The following is a 21700-nucleotide window of genomic DNA, read 5'->3' on the forward strand; positions in this document are numbered from 1 at the left end:
AATACTTTAGTTTAGAAATTTTTAAACATAGTTCATAAGAATATTTTAAATAAATCTGATGATTTATGCAGTGTTCAGAATTCTTTTTAAAATTTAAAGCATTAGAGATTCTATATTAAATTCCAATTTCTGAAATCTACAATATTCCAGAAGGGTACCCCTTATTCGAGGTTCCTTTGCTGTTTTATTTTTGGCCAGAAAGTTAGCTGGCAACATTGTTGCGCCGACTGTGTTGACCCGGTTGTTGTTGTTGTCGTGGTTACTATTACTGTCAGAGAGAAGTGGAATCCACCTAGGAAAAACTCCGGGGAAGCTGTTACATGGGAAATATTTGTACGACAGGAAATGCGCAAATATTGCAGCACAGGACGGAAAGAGATGAATTCGCTGACGGGTGTTTTCGTTTTACAGAATTCACCAAAGTTTCGCCTTGTGTGTAGATGAGAGTTGTAGATGGTAGATAGTTGGAAAATTGTTTTGCCGGCACGCGTTTCTGCGAGGGAAATGGCTTTAGTTTTAGTTTTGCCTTTTGTTTTTTGTTTTTTATTCAAGTTTCAGGTGCGCCAAGGTAGAGTAGTTATCTGGGTTAAATGTTGGCTTAGTTGGCTCCGACCGGCTGTGTGGAATATATTCCTCTAAAATTTGATCGTCTGTTTTTAATTGCTTATTGCCCCTAAAGGGATACTGCCCCTTCTTGACCACCAAATAACATAAAACTCTGTGGCTATCGGGGTTCCCAGTGAGTTAATTAAAATTAAATTCCAAAGTAAATAAACCCGGGTGAAAATAGAACAAAAAGTTATCGAGTAGCTTTACAATATTGACATTGTTTTCTCACTCTCTCTTTTTATTTGATTTCTTTGCGTTTGCTTTTGTGTTTTCAATAGTGCCACAAAAACGTGGCTTTAATGAATTTTTCTCGCTTACTTTATTGAAATTACATTTTTAATGGCATTAATATTTCAGCGAATTTTTTGTGGGCATTTGTTTTTATTGTCCTGTCAAGTGTCACTCAGCAAATTGTTAATGGTACATAAATGTTTTATTGGGCTTCTGGGCAGAGATTTTCTGAAAAATGTAGAAAAAATGGGGGAAATTCATCTTTTCTTTTATAGTCGTACTTATTCGATTTGCTATCTTTATTACTGTCTTAAATTTTCTTTTCACGTTGATGAAATATTAATTGGCATTTAGTTAACGACACATCGTTACAATTACAAATGTACAATTATTGCATCGTCCGAAAAAATTAATGTTTTCACTTTGTGTGTTTGTCGAAAGCATTTATGATTTATTGCGGGCAAAATCATTCGAGGGAAATTGAATTATCAGCATGGTCAGCATGTTATATCAGCTTAAAGCTTATCAAAAGAGTTGACAGACAAGAAAACAATAATCAAAAGGTATTGTGATAGGGGTAGCGACCATATGTTTACCCTGGAATACAGTTCAAGCACATACAACCTAACCTACTATTTAAAAAATATCTTTTTTAAATCATAAAACACATTTTAAATGCTAGTTGTTGAAACAACAATTTAACGTTTTGTTGATATAAATCTTTATTTCGTATCCACAAAAAAATTCCAAAGGTATCTTAAAACGTTCAATTTTAATATGCCAAGTTTTAATAAACTATAAGGTACCAAAAACTTGACCGCATCACATTTTAGGTGACTAATTGGCCACGAAAGTGGGAAAAACCGGCACATGAAATTTATACAATTTTATGGCCAATTAGTGGGATCTCATAAACTGTGTCTGCTCGCCCAAATGTAGAAATTTGGTTTAGGATTGTTGAGTGCGTCAAAAAAAATTTCTAAATTAAACGAAGAAAATCAAGATTGGCAAAACATTAAAAAGAAATCAGTTCGACTGCGTTTCGATTTCAAATTAAAACCAATTACGGGTAAAAAAAAGTTGATAAATAAGAAAATAATTCTCAAAGCAACTTCAGTTGAGCGAAATTGCTTTTTGTTAAATGACCAAACAATTTTTCCCCAGCTTTGCACAGAATTTGCTTCCTTTGCAGCCGAGATTTCTAGTTTTCTCGTTCTCTCTCGTTTAATGCCATTAACAGCTTGTCAAAGCCATGGCCAAAGCCGTGAGTTATTAAAAAAATCAGTGAATGGTCTTAAGCACCTGGTCGAGGTGGCCAGGTAAGACCGAACGGGGGGCCCAGAGTGGTTAAAACTTTTCCTCAGTTATTACAGAACTGAATGAGCTCCTCCTCTAGTTGCACAGAAAATATTTTTAAAGTTTTTTTTTCGATTTTTATTTAATTCAAATTATATATGGAATCAAAATTGCGTTTTATTTTTAACATTTAATAAAAATACCGTATTGATTTTTATTTATTATGAGTGCGAAAAGTTTAATTCTTATTATTATTATATCATTTGTCTATCTTATTCTGCTAAGTGTGGGTTAAAAAGTTTCAATGCCTGTCTTTTTGGGCGGCTTCCTTTTTCCCTTTTTCCTTCTTTCCTTTGCGCTCAAATTTTCTCCGCCTTTCTGGCTTTTTTGCTTTTATGGCTTTCAGCGCTGCACTTCATCTTGACAATTTTAACTAGCCCACTTTTGCAGTTTCGTCGTGAAATGTGATTGCAGCTCTCAAGTGCTTAACGACACCCACATAACAACAAAAATAAAAATATATAGGTGCACATGTCTTTATAGATAAAGCGCATTGCAAAGGGGACCCCATTAGATTTTATTTTAGTCCGAGAACGTTATCTTATTTAATAATATGTTAAGACTTCAATTTATTTTGACATTTATGTATTTATAACTTGAATTTCAATAGATTTTAAAATGAAACAAATTATCAAAATAAGATGTTGGATTCATTTGCTATTCCAATGCCATGTCAATTTGTTTGACCAAATCGAATGACGTACATGAACTTATGAATAAATCAATGCATTGCCGTAATAGCTCCGCGTATTCATTCAAAACCCACTGTACTCACGAATAAAATAGATTGATGTATATCTATGTAGAATGTCTTGTGGCTGGCTGACTGACAGTCACGGGTCTATTTCACTTAATTATCGCACACCAGCAGCAGGTTAAAATGAGGGGAGCGAATGGGGGCGGGGTCCAAGTATAACCACTCCGTTTTCCCCTCTTTTCCACCTTTTATTGACTGACATTTCGCCTCGAATGATCTAATCAAAAACAAGTTGAATTTGAATTGTTGTTGCTGGTTGGTATTGTTATTGTTTTTGTTGGCTTTGTTTTGTCACTGGAACAGAACCGCTTTAAAAGGTGCGATGGCGAAGGGGAAGGGGAAGGGGCTCTTGGGGGATACTGTTATGACAGTCGACTATATATAGACTAATGTACACCCCAATCGGATCGTGTGCGCCTCTAGATATTGCATTTTCGGTCTATCTGTCGCCTGTCGCCCATGGATAATAAATTTTTTATAATATTTTCTTTTCGGTTGACACCGAATTGCTTAGATATTTTTAGATGCGTGCACTAGAGGTGTTCTTGAATTTGTGGAATAAGGTGATATAAAGGAACTATAAATATATATACTCTCCTTATTTATTTATTAGTAATGATTCGTTTTAAATTTAGATAAAAAGAAATTTAATCTTATGTTACTAATGCAAAATCTTGAAAGCATTTAAAAAATGTACATATAAAAAATATATTTAAATTCCCAGATTTCATTGAGGCCTTCTTTACTTATTAAATTTTTTAGCTTGATAACGTTACTTTTGCACCTCAGATTCCTATTTCCCTATAAGGAATGCGATTTGCTAACATTTTTAATTGACCAATAAAAAGTTGTATTGATAGCTTGACGTTCAGATATGAATATCAGTTAACTAAAAGCGAAGGGGCAAAACCCCATGACCAAGTAAATACATACTCGTATATATGAATATGAACGTGTGTGAAAAATTCCAGCTAAATGAATTTTCAATTTTGTTTTTTTTCTTTTTTTTTTTTTTTTTTGTAGCTGGCTCTAATCATATCTAGAACATATGACCGAAGTTGAATGACAAGCCTTTGTTTTAGCATGCCACAAGCACAATGAAAAGGCAGTTAAATAATAACAACAAGCATGGAAAAAAATTCTATTCAATTTTGTTTATCTGCCGACTGCGTTGACAGTTTTTGTTTCTCTATCGCAAGCCAGCTGAAAAAAGAAGCCAAAAAATATAACAAAGTCAGTTGGCAATTAGAAAAAGCATGAAATATTCACGAGACAGAGAAATAACTGCTCAAAGAAATCGAAATAGAGAAGTAAAATCGCGTGCGGGGTCATCAACTGGCTAAGACCCCAAGGGCAAAATTCCCCTTTAAAGCAAAAACTTTATGCCGGCAACAATAATAAATAACAACAAAAGCAAAGCCCCGCAGGAAAACAAGAAAAAGAAGCAACAAAAATTATAGAGAAACATAAAATAGAAGAGATTGAACAAAGACCAGAAGTTTGATTAATGGATATTACGGGGGAAAAGAGCGGCAGTTTAGCGCTCGGCAAAACTTGGTCCAAAGAAAAATTATAAAAAGAAATGAAAAAGTTCCCTCAAAACAAGGAAATTGCTCTGGAGCACTGAAAGGCCAACTGCCAACAGGCTAATTGCCGGACTTGGCTGATAAAATGGCCAACGAGGAGAGAGTTCTATCGGATGGAAGATGAAATTATATCCCCAGGGGGCAAAGCAACAGGTAAAGGTCAGGGGTCGGATTCTTGAGTTGAAATGAAATAGACTGTTTCCTTTAAGGTGAATGTATTGCTTTTTGGAAATTTGCAAATGTCACTTCAGCAGTTTAATTATGTAAATGATGTCTTATAATACTCACATATGTTGACTATTGTTTAATTTTTTTATTAGCTATTCCCTCCGAGATAACTCACATGCCAAAAGTACAAGTTTGTTAGGATAAAACTTAAAGCCACTGCCCAAAAAATTGCCAGAGAACAACTGTCAGATAAACTCTGAAATGGCCAGAAGCCCATGCAATGTCACAATAATTCAAATTCAGCTTGCTCCCAAAAGTCAGAAACTCCACTTTGATCTCACTTTCACTCTTTCGGCAATTTTATCTTCCTGCCCGCATAACTTTTGGCATTCACCCACAGAAATAAGCAAAAATGAGAGGCAAAAACCCTAAACAGCATAAGACGGGTAATAAAATGAAAATACGAGTAACTTTCGAGCTATTAGCTGGCAATTAAAACGGCAAATGAACTTTCAACCCGGCAGACAAACAGCAAATAGCCCAAAACTAAACCGAGCCAAAGAAAGTAAACAAAACAGGCGATAAAGTCAAAGCCAAAAAACTTCTGTTAGTCGCAACAAAAACTGAGACAGCCGCAAATTAGTAAACAAAAGCACAATTGCTCTGTTTAAGGGCGGGAAACGCGTTGAGGGGGCGTGGTCGTGGATGTGGGCGTGGGACTTTAGCACTAACAAAACCAAAACAACGTCGACACCCACTAGAAAAGTTGTGTCAATGTTGTTCTTGTTGTGCAATTTTCGAGCTTCCAAAACTCTGGGATAATAAAAGAAGAGGCCGGCAAACAATGCCAAACGAAACTGGCACAAAAGTTTTGTTTTCTACTGCCAGTCCCGCGACTCTCATGTGATTATAATAAGCCGGACCAGGCGGAAAATCCAGGCCAAAAGCAGTCTATTTGAGCGGTTGCTGGCTGACTAAATCGCAAGAAATTCTAGCTGGTTGAGTTTAAGGCCACAGATGGGGCAGCAGTGTAAACAAGGCCAGCAGAGATTCTCGAATTTGATAACAATAATTTGGGGGCCCAGATACGCTCCGACTTCGCTATAAGCCAAACTTAAGCAAAGTTTTACAAGAGAAACTCAAGACTGTGTTGTTTGACTTTCTGTGGAACTTTATTCTACTTTAACTGTGGAACTGTATCTTAATTCTACGTTATTTACTTTGCGAGTTTCAACTGAAAAGTGCCTTCTGGTTTATTTAATATAAGGTCCATATTGCAATATTTAAATTTAAAAATTTCTTTCAAGCAAGTTGGCTTAGGTAAGATACAATTTAATTTTAAGCCAAACTTAAACAGCTTTATAAAACGTCATTTTTTTCATTTACAAGCTCTAATTAAATGGGCGTGTATAACCTTCAAACTCTTCTTATTAATAATATTTTATTTGGTTTTATTGTGGTGCCTTAACATTAAGAAAAGTTGTTACCTTTAACGCCCAAAAAAGCTGTATTCATATATTATATATACATATTTATTTAGAACCCTATCTAGGTTCGGTGGATGGTTCCGAGAACTGTCCACTTTTTCTCCCTTATTTCGCGGGTCTATTCAAAACAAATAAATAAAAGGCAATTATCGAAACGAACTTTATTAGATATTAATCTCGTTGCAAAATAACATCGAATTTAGTGCATCTTTCATGCGGAAATTATTCTGATCCATGAGTTCATACCACTTTTCAATAAAACATCATTTTAGTAGAGGAGCAATGTGGTCCAAATACGTTCTTCTCTTTGGGGCAGTTCTTGCCTTTAACTTTGCAGTGGATGTGAGTGAACAGAACATAAGGTGGTTGAATTTTGACTAGAAATGCTTTAATCGTTACAGGATGCAGTTCTTTTCAAGTTTACGAATTTACAGTGCAAGAGTTACAATGAGTCGTGGGTAGTTTTCAACTATTACCGTCTGAAGGCCGTCAATCGGGACAGGGTTTTGCTTAATATGAATTTAACTATTCTGTATCCGGCTAACAACGTTCAAGCTCACGCAAAAGTCTATAAAAAGGCCAATGGTTTCAAGCCATGGGTACTGGAATCCACTGTTGACGTATGCAGGTTCTTGAAGAAGCGTTATGATCCAATGATAAACATCATATACAATATGTTAAAAGAATTCTCATACATGAATCACACTTGTCCTTGCGTGGTAAGTAAAACGAATTTATTTACATTCATATGGCAATAATATCCACATCACAGGGTCACCAAGTTCTCAAAGATTTTTATCTGAAATCGGAGTTATTAATTCTGCCCTTTCCATCTGGAGAGTATTTACTGACGGGTCGCTGGTATTTCGATAAGAAACTCATATTCGATACAAATATCAGTTTTATTTTTATGGAAGATCTTCTGAAAAGAACATAGAAGCACCTAATTCAGCCTTCTTATTGTATATCAAGCTAATATCTTAAAATAAACGATTTTGAATGATTTGTACAATTGTTTCTTAAACCTGTACCCAAAGTCCTTATAAACAAGAAAAAAAGCTAGCTTCGGCAAGCTTATATGTACATATACCCTTGCAGTCATCAAATACGTCGATTAAAATGCATAAAGGGTAAACCACATCGAAGCTATGCCGATTTTTCTATTAACTTTTGCAAATTTTCGACTATTGTTCATATGACAGAGGTATGATATAGTCTTCCGATTTAATGAAATTCAATTCGAAATTTAAGATTCATTCCAAAAATTATGCTTGTCTGATAAAAAACAACTATGATATAATTTTTTTCTATGTAGATTTTTGATCTTTCCTATGGCAGCTATATGATATAGTTGTCCGATTTTTATAAAACTTTTTTTTTTATAATTCAAGGCTAGTTAAAAAACTTGATACTCAAAAAATCATGGTCGTGTGATAAAAAACAACGGCGTTATCAGTTTATTTCCATTAATTCTATAATGATTTTTCGATCTTTTCTATGGCAGCTATATGAAATAGTTATACGATTTTGATCAAATTTAATTCGAAATTCTATAGTGGTTAAAAAACACCATCTGGAAGAAATCAATTCGATATGATCAAAAACAATGTTGTGATAATTTTGGAAGTGGAACTTCTTAAGGCGCGTTATGGTTTTTTACACAATGTTCTCAAAATATTGCTCTTTTAGAAAAAAAAAAAAATCGCAAAAAAAATTAGTAAAACCTTACCTTAAGGGGTTACATGGGTTTCACGGTTTCAAAAAATCGATTTTTTTTTTTTTGTCTTATTAAATTCTATAACATTTCTAGAATATTGTCCTAAATTTTCAAGTTGATCCGAGTAATAGTCTCGGAGATACAGCCTTGAGAAGGTGGACGCTTGAGACCACTTCTATTGTCTCTTAAAACTTTAAACGCATTTTTCTCAAAACTATGTTTTCAAAGTCGGTTGTCAAAATTTCTCGCAAACTACTCAACCGATCTTAATGAAATTTTACACAAGTATTCGAGATATCATTTACAAGGTATTGAACGAAGGATTTTTTTTTTTTTCAATTACAACTATTTAAAAAAAAAAATGTCGAGAAATTTTCATCGAAATTTGCATTTTTTTGTAAAAACGTCTGCCAAAAATCCAATTTTCATTTTTTTTTTTTTCCTTCGTCCAATACCTAGTTTATTGTCTATACTGAAACACGTTTTTTTTATTTTTACTTTGGATGATCCTGAAAGAAGTTCTGCTGACAACGCGGAGGCACCTTTTTTCCGAGGGACTGCCGGAAATGGCGTCGTAATGGCCGACATTTTGATATTTTTTTTGAAAATTTCACAAAATCTTTATTAAATATGTATCTTTTAAATAATAAAAAGTTTCATTGAAATATTTCATTTTTTATATGCAAAAAAAATGTTTGAAAAAAGGCCGTTTTTTACCCGAGGAAACCCATGTAACCCCTTAAACATTTTTGGAACTATACATCGATCGTCATTCATCTATAAGAAAATATTAGATACAAAAATCCATGCTTCGTCCTTGAATTATTTAACCTCTAATCTTCAAACTAACCTAAGACAGAAAAAAGAGATAATGAAATGAGAAGAAAGCGAGGAACTAGAAGTTTTACTTCTGTCGTGCGTAGGCTGGACACACCCCTTTTTTTTCAATCTTTCGTATAGAAGCTATTCGATATAATCGCCCGAACCAGCTTTTGGTAAATTTTTAGCAAGATAACTATAATCAAACAAGGCAGTTAATCGATTCAAATTGTATTAGATATAAATCTCTCAGCAAAGTAACAACGAATTTAGTGCATCTTTCATGCGGAAATTATTTTGGTCAGCAGAAAGGTGAATTCATACCACTTTTCAATAAACCAGCATTTTAGTAGAGGGGCAATGTGCTCCAAATACGTTCTTCTTTTTGGGGCAGTTCTTGCCTTTAACTTTGCAGTGGTTGTGAGTAAGCAGAACTTAAAGTGATTGGCTTGTGACTAGAAATGCATTAATCTTTACAGGATGCAGTTGTTTTCAAGTTTTCGAATTTCCAGTGCAAGAGTTACAATGAGTCGTGGTACGTTATCAACTATTACCGTCTGAAGGCCGTCAGTCGAGACAGAGTTTTGCTCAATTTGAATGGAACTGTTCTACATCCGGCTTACAACATTCAACTTCACGCAAAAGTCTATAAAAAGGCCAATGGTTTCAAGCCATGGGTACTGGACTCCACTGTTGATTTGTGCAGGTTTATGAAGAAGCGCTATGATCCATTCTTAAAAATCGTTTACAAAATCTTCAAGGAATTCTCGAACATTAATCACACCTGTCCCTACGTGGTAAGTATTATGAATTTATTTACATTAATTTGGCAATAATATCCACATCACAGGGTCACCAACTCCTTAAAGATTTTTATCTGAAACCGGAATTATTAATTCTGCCCTTTCCATCTGGAGAGTATTTGCTGGCTATGCGGTGGTACTTCGATAAGAAACTCACATTCGATACAAATATCAGTTTTATTTTTATAGAAGATCTACTAAAAAGAACATAATTAGGTGTATAATTTTGTATAAATAATATATCAAGTAATACTTGTTTGGTGGAGTGTATAAACAAAGTACAATATGTCACAAAAGAAATTTCACATGAAAACTTTCTAATAATTTTCCCATTTTTATTAAAATAAAACAACTATGCGATATGTTTTGAGTAACATTTTTTTTATACTATTCATGTATTTCTTAAGAATACATAAAAAAACAAAACCTAAATTTTTCAACTAACAAAAAGATATAAAACATTATACCGACAGTTAAATTTGGCAAACTGTCCATCATGGCGTGGGGGTGCATGTCAAGCAAAGGAGTGTGTGATTTGTTATTTTTTTGAAAATACGATAGATGCTAAACAATATCTTGATATTTTGGAACTCAATTCGGTAAACAGAATGACATCAGATAATCTTAGAATACTAATAAACCAGAAAGGAAAACTGAAAAGTGCCTTCTGGTCTTTTAATTGTAAAATTCATATTGCAATATTTAAATTAAACAAATTTGGTTCAAGCGAGTTTGCTTGGGTAAGATTGAATTCAATTTTAAGCCAAACGTAAAAAAATTCGTACACTTCAATCGTAAATGCATATTCGTATTTTCGTTGTAAAAATTGAAATTGACCTATTTTTTTTATTAACAATCTGTAGTTAAAATTTGTAATGTACTAAAATACTTCTCATTCATAAATTTTTATTTTGTGTTTTCCTCCTTTTCTCCGAGGGCCTATTCAGTCCATTTAAAACAGGTAAATACAAATATAGATTAAATATCAAATAAGGGAGTTAATCGTCACGAGTTCTATTAGATATTAATCTCGCAGGAAAATAACAACGAATTTAATGCATCTTTCATGCGGAATAATTTTGAACAGCAGACAGGTGACTTCATACCACTTTTCAATAAACCAGCATTTTAGTAGAGGAGCAATGTGGTCTAAATACGTTCTTCTCTTTGGGGCAGTTCTTGCCCTTAAAGTAGCATTGGATGTGAGTGAACACAACATAAAGTGATTGAATTTTGACTAAAAATGCTTTAATCGTTACAGGATGCAGTTGTTTTCAAGTTTACGAATTTCCAGTGCAAGAGTTACAACGAATCGTGGTTTGTTTTCAACTATTACCGTCTGAAAGCCGTCAGTCGGGACAGAGTTTTGCTCAATATGAATGGAACTATTCTGCATCCGGCTTACAACATTAAAGCTCACGTAAAAATGTACAAAAAGGCCAGTGGCTTCAAGCCATGGGTACTGGAGGCCACTACTGACGCGTGCAGCTTTATAAAAAAGCGCAGTGATCCATTCTTAAGAATGATCTACAACATCTTCAAAGAATTCACGAACATTAATCACACTTGTCCCTACGTGGTAAGTATAACGAATTTATTTACATTAATTTGGCAATAATATCCACATCACAGGGTCACCAACTCCTCAAAGATTTTTATCTGAAACCGGAATTATTAATTCTGCCCTTTCCATCTGGAGAGTATTTGCTGGCTATGCGGTGGTACTTCGATAAGAAACTCACATTCGATACAAATATCAGTTTTATTTTTTTGGAAGATCTGCTAAAAAGAACATAGGAGCACGTAACCATCCTTATGGCAGTGGTCTGCTTTAGGAGCCGAAAAAAGAGCGTTTTTTCAACAATTTTTTTGAAAGGGAAGGAAATGATTGCGGTAAACGAAATTTTGAGACGATATAATATTATATTTAAACTTTAAAAAACAATTTTTATTATTGCAAATAAATGAAATTAGCGGAAGTTGTAACGATTTTTCTGGGGCGCCTGGAGTGTGCACTTGTTAATCGGTGCCGGTGATGGAGTTCGTGCGATGCATCTGAAACAGTGGAACCAATTTTTTTTTTGCTTTTTATAAGTTCCTTTTCTATATGAACTAAAAAAATTCCGAAGAAATGACGAAATTCCAAATTTTTTTTAAATTTGAAAAAAAAATTCACTTTTTTGGAAAAAAAAGTTCACTTTAAGTTGCAAAACAAGTAATTTAAATAGTACTTTTATCCATTTTTTTTAGTTCAAATAGAAGATAATTCAATACTGAAGCTAGATCACTTTGGTTTTTTTCGATCGGACATATATTTTTTTTACTGTGGCCGGCACCGTTTTCCAAAACTTGTGAAAATAAAAACTCGAGAAAACGGGCTGTAAAGTCTGCCCGAGCATACGAACCTGCTCGACGCTCGGCCACTAAAACTGATCTAGCTTCGAAAATATGTCGAATTGGCCTCTAAAATTTTGAACACATATGCTTGGATAGTTTTGGAATAGATTTAAGACAAAAAAAAATCGATTTTTTGAAGTCTGTAAAGCAGACCACTGCCTTATGTAGAATATCAATATCTGTATAAATAATATATCAAGTAATATTTGTTTGGTGGAGTGAATAAACAAAGTACAATATGTCACAAAAGTGAATTCACATGAAGATTTTCTAATAATTTTCCCATTTTTATTAAAATAAAACAACTATGCGATATGTTTTGAGTAACATTTTTTTAAACTATTCATGTATTTCTTAAGAATACATAAAAAAACAAAACCTAAATTTTTCAACTAACAAAAAGATATAAAACATTATACCGACAGTTAAATTTGGCAAACTGTTCATCATGGCGTGGGGGTGCATGTCAAATAAAGGAGTGGGTGATTTGGTATTTTATTGGTAATCAATTTATTTTGGAAATCAATTTGGTAAATAGAATGGCATCAGATAATCTTAGAATACTAAAAAACAAGAAATTAGTTTTTCTCATTAATAACTTTTTATTTTGTGTTTTCCTCCTTTTCTTCGCGGGTCTATTCAGTCCATTTAATACAGGTAAATACAAATATAGATTAAATATCAAACAAGGGAGTTAATCGAAACGAATTCTATTAGATATTAATCTCGCAGGAAAATAACAACGAATTTAATGCATCTTTCATGCGGAATAATTTTGAACAGCAGACAGGTGAGTTCATACCACTTTTTAATAAACCAGCATTTTAGTAGAGGAGGCAATGTGGTCCAAATACGTTCTTCTTTTTGGAGCAGTTCTTGCCTTTGACTTTGCAGTGGTTGTGAGTAAGCAGAACATAAAGTGATTAAATTTTGACTAAAAAAGCTTAATCGTTGCAGGATGCAGTTGTTTTCAAGTTTACGAATTTCAAGTGCAAGAGTTACAATGAGTCGTGCTTCGTTTTTAACTATTACCGTCTGAAGGCCGTCAGTCGGGACAGGATTTTGCTCAATGTGAATGGAACTGCTCTGCACCCGATCAAAGACGTTGTAATTCACACAAAACTCTATAAAAAAGCCAATGGTTTCAAGCCATGGCTTCTGGAGACCACTGTTGACGGGTGCAGGTTTATAAATAAGCGCTATGATCCAATCTTTAACATCGCCTACAACATCTTTAAGGACTTTTCGAATATGAATCATTCCTGTCCCTACGTGGTAAGTATAACGAATTTATTTACATTAATTTGGCAATAATAATTACATTATAGGGTCACCAAATCCTCAAAGATTTTTATCTAAAACCGGAGTTACTAGTTCTCCCCTTTCCATCTGGAGAGTATATGCTGGCTATGCGGTGGTACTTCGATAAGACATCCATAATCGAGACAAATGTCAGTTTTATTTTTATGGAAGATCTTCTAAAAAGAACATAGAAGCACCTAATTAAACCTTCAGTAAAATAAAATTCTCGTTTTATGCACCATTTTAATTTAAAATATTTATGCAAGCAAGTTTGCTTAGGTAAGATACAATTCAATTTTAAGGCAAACTTAAATGACTTCGCACACTTCAAACGTAAATTCGTATATGTAATTTCATTGTAAAAATTGAAATTCACTAATTTTCATTCACAAGTTCTAATTTAATGTACAAGTATAATGTATTTAAATTCTTCTCATTAATAACTTCTTATTTGGTTTGCCTTAGAATTAAGAAATGTAGTTAACTACATCACCCCAAAAAGGCTACATTCATATATATATATATACTCAGAACCCTAGCTAATCAAGAGGTTCGGTGAAGGGTTCCGAGAACTGTGCACTTTTTGTTCTTTTCTCCTCGGGTCTATTCAGGTTCTCTCCGCCTCCCCGAGTTATCATCTCGACAGCGGACACAATGGGTTAACAAAAGTCTTGTCTCGTCTCTGTCCAGTTTGATGATACTGGGGGGTAGGGGGCTTCCTTCCATTTTCCACACCCCCTCTTCACTCCTGACTTTTCGGACGGGTAATTCACGTGGCACTAATTGAATTAGTTAACTGACTTTCGAGTCAGTTTCGCCTTTATCCCTGCACTTCGAAACGATACCGTTAAGCATGATGAACTTGCAATAGAATGCAAAGTGCGCAATTAACAAGTTGGCGGGGGAACAAGAGTGAAATATCCGTTTAATAAGTATTCCCAGACAATATCAAGGGCCTGCTGAAAAGTCTGGTGTGTGTTCTTGGATTCGGTGTTTCGGATTTCTGTCCCAGCTCAACAGCTGCTGCCTTGCACACTAATTAAACAGATGTGAGCGAACAAGAAGGGAACTCAGAGGTTGGGACTTCCTCAATGTCAAATTTCAATTTAAGGCATCAAATTTCAAAACTAATTTTGGAGTACACACAGTGGTCTTTCGAAGAGTATAAATACATTTTGATTAGCTCATTTTAAAAAATGATGAAAATATGGATTAAATATAAAACAAGGCAGTTATTTAAACGAATTTTATTAGATCTTAATCACAACAAATTTAGTGCATCTTTCATGCGGAAATTATTCTGATCAGCAGACAAGTGAGGTCAGAGCACTTTTCAATAAGCCAGCCTTTTAGTAGACCAGCAATGTGGTCTAAAAAAGTTCTTCTTTTTGGGGCAGTTCTTGCCCTTAAAGTATCATTTTATGTGAGTGAACAGAACATAAGGTGATTGTCTTGTAACTAGAAATGCATTAATCGTTACAGGATGCAGTTCTTTTCAAGTTTACGAATTTCCAGTGCAAGAGTTACAATGAGTCGTGGTACGTTATCAACTATTACCGTCTGAAGGCCGTCAGTCGGGACAGGGTTTTGCTCAATATGAATGGAACTATTCTGCATCCGGCGCACAACATTCAAGTTCACGCAAAAGTCTATAAAAAGGCCAATGGTTTCAAGCCATGGGTACTGGAGTCCACTGCTGACGTGTGCAGGTTTATGAAGAAGCGTTATGATCCATTCATAAACATCATCTACAATATTTTCAACAAATTCTCGAACATTAATCACACCTGTCCCTACGTGGTAAGTATAACGAATTTATTTACATCAATTTTGGCAATAATATCCATATCACAGGGTCTGCAATTCGTTAAAGATTTGTATGTGAATCCGGAGTTATTAATTCTGCCCTTTCCATCTGGAGAGTATTTGCTGACGGGTCGCTGGTATTTCGATAAGAAACTCATATTTGATACAAATATCAGTTTTATTTTTTTGGAAGATCTTCTAAAAAGAACATAGAAGCACTTAATCAAGCCTTCTGCAGAATAAAATTTCCATTTTATGTATAATAGTATAACAGTTTTTTAATACCCTTGGAGAGCAAAGAGTATTATAATTTCAGTCAAAAGATTGCCACGCAGTGATGGAGATCCCATAAGTTTATACATTCTTGATATTCTAGTCTCTCCATTTAAGGGGTTATATCCAGTTGTAATTTTGAAAAAATCGAAATTTTTTTTTTGCCAATTTTGAATGTATATATATCTAAGAATATTGTCTGAAAATTTCACAGTATTCCGGTAACTAGTTTTGGAGTAATGAGTGTATTTATAAAGACGTCTCCCACGTAGTTCAACTAGTAGCCAAAACTTTAAATGCGTTTTTCTCGAAACTACATATGTTTTCAAAGTCGTTGAGGAAAATATGCACGAAATTCAATCCGCATTTATGCTGCACAGCGAATAAAAACTGTTTTGTAGAACACCCTAAGAAAAAATAAAATACATCTTCATAACTTGAAAATGTTTTTCTTTTCACTCAAAGCCCAAGGGTCTCTTCAGGCCCACTTACCTTTCTTCTCAGCTTACGGGTGAACCGAAGAATCTACGTTATTTCTAAGCACATATTTGAGCTAAGAAGTATTAGGTCACTTGAAAAAATTATCTAAATATCTTTTTTGGAAAGTAGTCTTGGTGCTGATCAAATATACATACATATATATACTTTATGGGGTCTGAGGGGTTGGGACCTCCACTAAATATCAGACTTTTTTAAAACCCCGTACAGCACATGGTCTTTCAACCATAAAAACTAAACAAATTTTGATACAGATTCATCGTAATTAGCTAGTTTTAAAGGAAAGATTAAATCAAAAAAGATAAATTAGAATATGGATTAAATAGGCAGTTGTTCGAAACGAATGTTATTTGATATTAATCTCGGAGCAAAATAACAACTAATTTAGTACATCCTTCATGCGGAAATTTTTTCGATCAGCAGACACTCCACTTTTCAATGAACTATCATTTTAGAAGAGGAGCAATGTGGTCCAAATACGTTCTTATCTTTGGGGCAGTTCTTGCCTTTAACTTTGCAGTGGATGTGAGTAAGCTGAACATAAAGTGATTGAATTTTGAGTAGAAATGCTTTAATCGTTACAGGATGCAGTTGTTTTCAAGTTCTCGAATTTCCAGTGCAAGAGTTACAACGAATCGTGGTTCGTTTTCAACTATTATCGTCTGAAGGCCGTCAGTCGGGACAGGGTTCTGCTTAATATGAATGGAACTATTCTGCATCCGGCTTACAACATTAAAGCTCACGTAAAAGTCTATAAAAAGGCCAATGGTTTCAAGCCATGGGTACTGGAGGCCACTACTGACGCGTGCAGCTTTATAAAGAAGCGCAGTGATCCATTCTTAAGAATCGTCTACAACATCTTCAAAGAATTCACGAACATTAATCACTCCTGTCCCTACGTGGTAAGTGAAACCAATTTATTGACATTAATTTGAAATTAATATCCACATCACAGGGTCACCAACTTCTCAAAGATTTTTATCTGAAACGGGAGTTATTAGTTCTACCCCTTCCATCTGGAGAGTATTTGCTGGCTATGCGGTGGTACTTCGATAAGGAACTCACATTCGATACCAATGTCAGTTTTATTTATATGGAAGATCTGCTAAAAAGAACATAGAAGCACCTAATCAATCTGTAGAATATTATTTTCGTTTTATGCAGCGAAGAAGAGTTTTCACATGAAGATTGTCTTTTTCCATTTTTATTAAAATAAAACAACTATGCAATAAGTTTTGAGAAAGATTTTTCTTTAATATTACTCATGCATTTCTTAATAATACACAAAAAACAAAACACACATTTTTCAACTAACAGAAAAGATATAACAAAAACACAAAAAGTCTACAGACTTCTGGTGTTTTCTGGTACGAACTGTCGAAAATATATGTACATACATATGTAATAAGTCAGGTAAGAAAAAGAAAAGTTATAGTTGTTATGAGAAAAGTAGACCAGAACCCCATGATCTTGGCCAAAATAAATGGCTGTTGGGGTAAAAGAAGAATGTGGACTGGATATTTCTCATGATCACAGATCCACATCCCGCGTAGCTAGAAAAAACCGATGGAGGAATAAGAGTGAAATATCCGTTAAACAAAAAAACCCAGACAATTTCAAGGGCCAACTCTCTTCCGAAAGTACAGATTCATTTTGATAAGCTAGTTTTAAAGAGTAGATTAAATCAAAAATCAAATATGGATTTAATGTCAAACAAGGCAGTTATTCGAAATGAATTTCATAAGATTTTAATCTCGAAACAAAATAACAACGATTTTAGTGTTTCTTTCATGCGGAAATTATTTTGATTATCAAACAGATGAGTTCATACTTTTCAATAAACCAGCATTTTAGTAGAGGAGCAATGTGGTCTAAATACGATCTTCTTTTTTGGGCAGTTCTTGCTTTTAACTTTGCAGTCGATGTGAGTGAACACAACACAAAGTGATTGGCTTTTGTCAAGAAATGCTTTAATCGTTACAGGATGCAGTTGTTTTCAAGTTCTCGAATTTCCAGTGCAAGAGTTACAACGAATCGTGGTTTGTTTTTAACTATTACCGTCTGAAGGCCGTCAGTCGGGACAGGGTTCTGCTCAATATGAATGGAACTATTCTGCATCCGGCGCACAACATTCAAGTTCACGCAAAAGTCTATAAAAAGGCCAATGGTTTCAAGCCATGGCTACTGGAGACCACTGTTGACATGTGCAGGTTTATAAATAAGCGCTATGATCCATTCTTAAAAATCGTCTACAACATCTTCAAAGAATTCTCAAACATTAATCACACCTGTCCCTACGTGGTTAGTATAACGAATTTATGTGTACTAATTATACCCTTGCAGAGCAAAGTGTATTATAATTTCAGTCAGAAGTTTGCAACGCAGTGAAAGAGTCACCTCAGACCCCATCAAGTATATATAATCTTGATCAGCATCACGATCTGAATCGAAATACGTCTGTACGTCTGTCCGTCTGTCCTCCCATCTATTTCTATGTTAACTTTGCCGAAACTTTACCAAAAGTTGTGAAGCAACAAATACAGCACGCAGTGTACTCTATATCTCGGAACAAACTGGATCGGGCGACTATATCGGATAGCTCCCATACGAGAGAATACAAAAAATTTGTGCGCCGTTGTTTATTTTTAAAAATGGAGCACTGCGCTTCTTTATAAAGCTGCACGCGTCAGTAGTTGTTTTTTATCCCACGAGCATGATTTTTAGAACATCGAGTTTTTTAAATACCCGTGAATCGAGAATATCATATGGCTGTCCTATAAACAAGCGTCGAGAATATAAATGTATTTGGTTCGACAGATTTGATTACTGCAAGGGTATATAAGCTTCGGCTTGCCGAAGCTAGCTTCTATTCTGGTTTGGCAATAATATCCACATCACAGGGGCATCAAGTCATCAAAGATTTGTATGTAAATCCGGAGTTATTAATTCTACCCATTCCATCTGGAGAGTATTTGCTGACGGGTCGCTGGAATTTTGATAAGAAACTTATAATTGGTATCAATGTTACTTTTATTTTTATGGAAGATCTTTTAAAAAGAACATAAAAGACCTTATCAAGCTTTCTGTAGAATAAAATTTCCGTTTTATGCAGTGTTACAGTCTTTTTAATACCCATATCTGTTTTTTGTATTAGTAATATTAATATTTGGTGGAGTGTATAAACAAAGTACAATATGTCACAAAAGGGTATTCGCATGAATATTTTCTATTAGTTTTCCCATTTTTATTAAAATAAAACAAGTAAGCTGCGTATAGATGAAATTAATGTCCATTTTGAGCATTTCAGTGTCATTTTTCCGTATTTGCAGACGCTAATAGTCGTGTTTATAAGTGTTTCACAATGCCGGGTAAGAGAATTTAATTTGATGTGACACAATTGGTATTTTACACCATACAAAAACCACTGCAGACACTGAATATAAAGTTCATATTGTAATATTTAAATTAAAAAATTTGATGCAAGCAAGTTGGCTTGGGCAAGATTAAATTTAATTTTTAGCCAAACTTAAAAGACTTCGTACATTTCAATCGTAAATGCGTATTCGTATTTTCGTTGTAAAAATTGAAATTCACCAAGGTTTTATATTAACAATCTCTAAATAAAATATGTAATGTATTCAAATTCTTCTCAATAGGTTTTTATTTGGTTTCATTGCGTTGCCTTAGCATTAAGAACTATAGTTACCTTCTTTGACCAAAAAGGCTAAATTCAGATATATATATTTAGAACCCTATCTAATCAAAAGGTTCGGTGGAGGTTCCGCGAACTGGGCACCTTTTCTCTTTTTCTCTATTGGTTTTAATAGATATTTTTTTATAGATATTGATCTTGTTGCAAAATAACAACGAATTTAGTGCATCTCTCATGCGGAAATTATTCTGATCCCGAGGTGAGTTCATACCACTTTTCAATAAACCAGCATTTTAGTAGAGGAGCAATGTGGTCCAAATACGTTCTTCTTTTGGGGCAGTTCTTGCCTTTAACTTTGCAGTGGATGTGAGTAAGCATATCATAAAGTGATTGGCTTGTGACTAGAAATGCATTAATCGTTACAGGATGCAGTTGTTTTCAAGTTTACGAATTTCCAGTGCAAGAGTTACAATGAGTCGTGGTTCGTTTTTAACTATTACCGTCTGAAGGCCGTTAGTCGGGACAGGGTCTTGCTTAATATGAATGGAACTATTCTGCATCCGGCTTACAACATTCATGTTCTTGCAAAAATCTATAAAAAGGCCAATGGTTTCAAGCCATAGGTACTGGAGACCTACGTTGACGCGTGCAGGTTTATGAAGAAGCGTTATGATCCATTCTTAAGCATCGTCTACAACATCTACAAAGAATTCTCGAACATTAATCACACCTGTCCCTACGTGGTAAGGATAACGAATTTATTTACATTAATTTGGGAATAATATTCACATCGTAGGGTCACCAAATCGTCAAAGATTTTTATCTGAGACCGGAGTTATTAATTCTACCCTTTCCATCTGGAGAGTATTTGCTGAGGGGTGGCTGGTATTTCGATAAGAAACTTATATTCGATACCAATGTCAGTTTTATTTTTATGGAAGATCTTCTAAAAAGAACATAGAAACACCTAATCATTTAAACATTTCGTCTTTATGCAGCATTGAAGTCCTTTTAATATCCGTACCCGTTTTTCGTATAAATAGTATATGAAGTAATATTTGTTTGGTGGAGCGTATAAACAAAGTATCTATTCTTTTTTTATATCAGGCTAATAACTTAAAATAAACGATTTTAAATTAATTATCTAATCTATATATATAAAAGCAAGTTGTGTTAGTTACACCACTTATAACTTAAGAACGGCTGAACAGATTTGGCTGAAAATTGGTAGGAAGGTAGCTTAGAGCCCGGAATAGGACTTAGGGTACTTTTTATTCCGTTCGACATACCAAAAATCGCATATAAACTGAGTTATTACCTCATCACACTGACAAGCACACTACCATAGCATTTTAACTCAATTTTTTTTGAAGTGAATTGAAGTTATTTGTGATTTTGGTGAATTGAAGTGAAGTGAAGTTTTTCGTGCTTTTTGTGAATTGAAGTGAAGGGAAGTTTAATTAATAATGCCGCGACCAAGACGATCGAATCTTTCCCGACAAAGCCGTAATGCAAGAAGACTACGAAATACTGCAAATGGAAGGTCTGAAGAAGAACAAAACATTGAACGTGAACAGAACCGCGTTAGTATGGGTCGACTTCGTGCTTCTCAATCAGCAGAGCAAAGAGAGGCAATCCGTAATACGGCTCGGTTGACAATGCAGAATCGTCGAGCTTACAACAGAGGTCAAGAAATAGATCATTTGCGACGCAGAAGAAATTTATCAAGTGCTGATTTGAATCGAGCAGCGTTTCAATACGATTGCATCACTGATTACAGCTTGCATCCTAGCGTTTGCATTGGGCAAATGGACGTTGTTTGCGAGTATTGCGGTGCACTGAAGTTTTCCGGAGAAACGCCTGGATTATGCTGCTTTAATGGTAAAGTTAAATTGCCATTGTTGACTCCGCCACCTGAGCCATTGTATTCGTTGCTTTGTGGTGAAACACAAGAATCACGCCACTTTCTTGCAAATACCCGAAAATACAATGGTTGTTTCCAAATGACGTCATTTGGGGCAGATATTATCGAAGAACGAGGATTTAATCCGACATTTAAGGTTTTTTTTTTTTGTATTACATAGAATATAGTTAAAGAATAACTTACTTTATCTTAGATACAAGGGCAGATTCACCATCGAATTGGATCATTACTACCTTTCGAAGATACACAAAAAAAATTTAAAAAAAAAAAATTACATGGGCAACATGGAAGAACAACTTGATCGACGTCTAGCGA

At 34.5% G+C, this 21700-nt stretch overlaps 5 protein-coding genes and 1 pseudogene across 10 annotated transcripts in view; 5 read left to right on the forward strand and 1 right to left on the reverse strand.

Moving 5' to 3' along the window:
• The window catches only part of LOC108088318 (protein phosphatase 1 regulatory subunit 16A), a 62249-nt gene that overhangs the window by 34545 nt on the left and 6004 nt on the right, over nucleotides 1–21700 (reverse strand). The window lies entirely within an intron of this gene.
• Nucleotides 12770–13447, forward strand: LOC108099733. The gene is made up of 3 exons (XM_017203355.1): nucleotides 12770–12829; nucleotides 12888–13205; nucleotides 13259–13447. Exons 1-3 carry the CDS (start codon nucleotides 12770–12772, stop codon nucleotides 13421–13423), a joined length of 543 nt encoding a protein of 180 aa, XP_017058844.1. The 3' UTR covers nucleotides 13424–13447.
• Nucleotides 14596–15260, forward strand: LOC108099732. The gene is made up of 3 exons (XM_017203354.1): nucleotides 14596–14655; nucleotides 14715–15032; nucleotides 15087–15260. The coding sequence occupies exons 1-3, from the start codon at nucleotides 14596–14598 to the stop codon at nucleotides 15249–15251; spliced, it is 543 nt and encodes a 180-aa protein (XP_017058843.1). The 3' UTR covers nucleotides 15252–15260.
• Nucleotides 16275–16929, forward strand: LOC108099731. Its single transcript, XM_017203353.1, has 3 exons — nucleotides 16275–16334; nucleotides 16388–16711; nucleotides 16765–16929. The coding sequence occupies exons 1-3, from the start codon at nucleotides 16275–16277 to the stop codon at nucleotides 16927–16929; spliced, it is 549 nt and encodes a 182-aa protein (XP_017058842.1).
• Nucleotides 17502–18920, forward strand: LOC108099770. Its single transcript, XM_017203398.2, has 3 exons — nucleotides 17502–17733; nucleotides 17793–18110; nucleotides 18710–18920. The coding sequence occupies exons 1-3, from the start codon at nucleotides 17629–17631 to the stop codon at nucleotides 18872–18874; spliced, it is 588 nt and encodes a 195-aa protein (XP_017058887.1). The 5' UTR covers nucleotides 17502–17628; the 3' UTR covers nucleotides 18875–18920.
• LOC108099730 lies at nucleotides 19769–20543 on the forward strand (annotated as a pseudogene).

This window comes from Drosophila ficusphila, unplaced genomic scaffold (assembly GCF_018152265.1).
Source record: "Drosophila ficusphila isolate 14025-0441.05 unplaced genomic scaffold, ASM1815226v1 contig_106, whole genome shotgun sequence".
Classification (NCBI taxonomy): Eukaryota; Metazoa; Arthropoda; class Insecta; order Diptera; family Drosophilidae; genus Drosophila; species Drosophila ficusphila.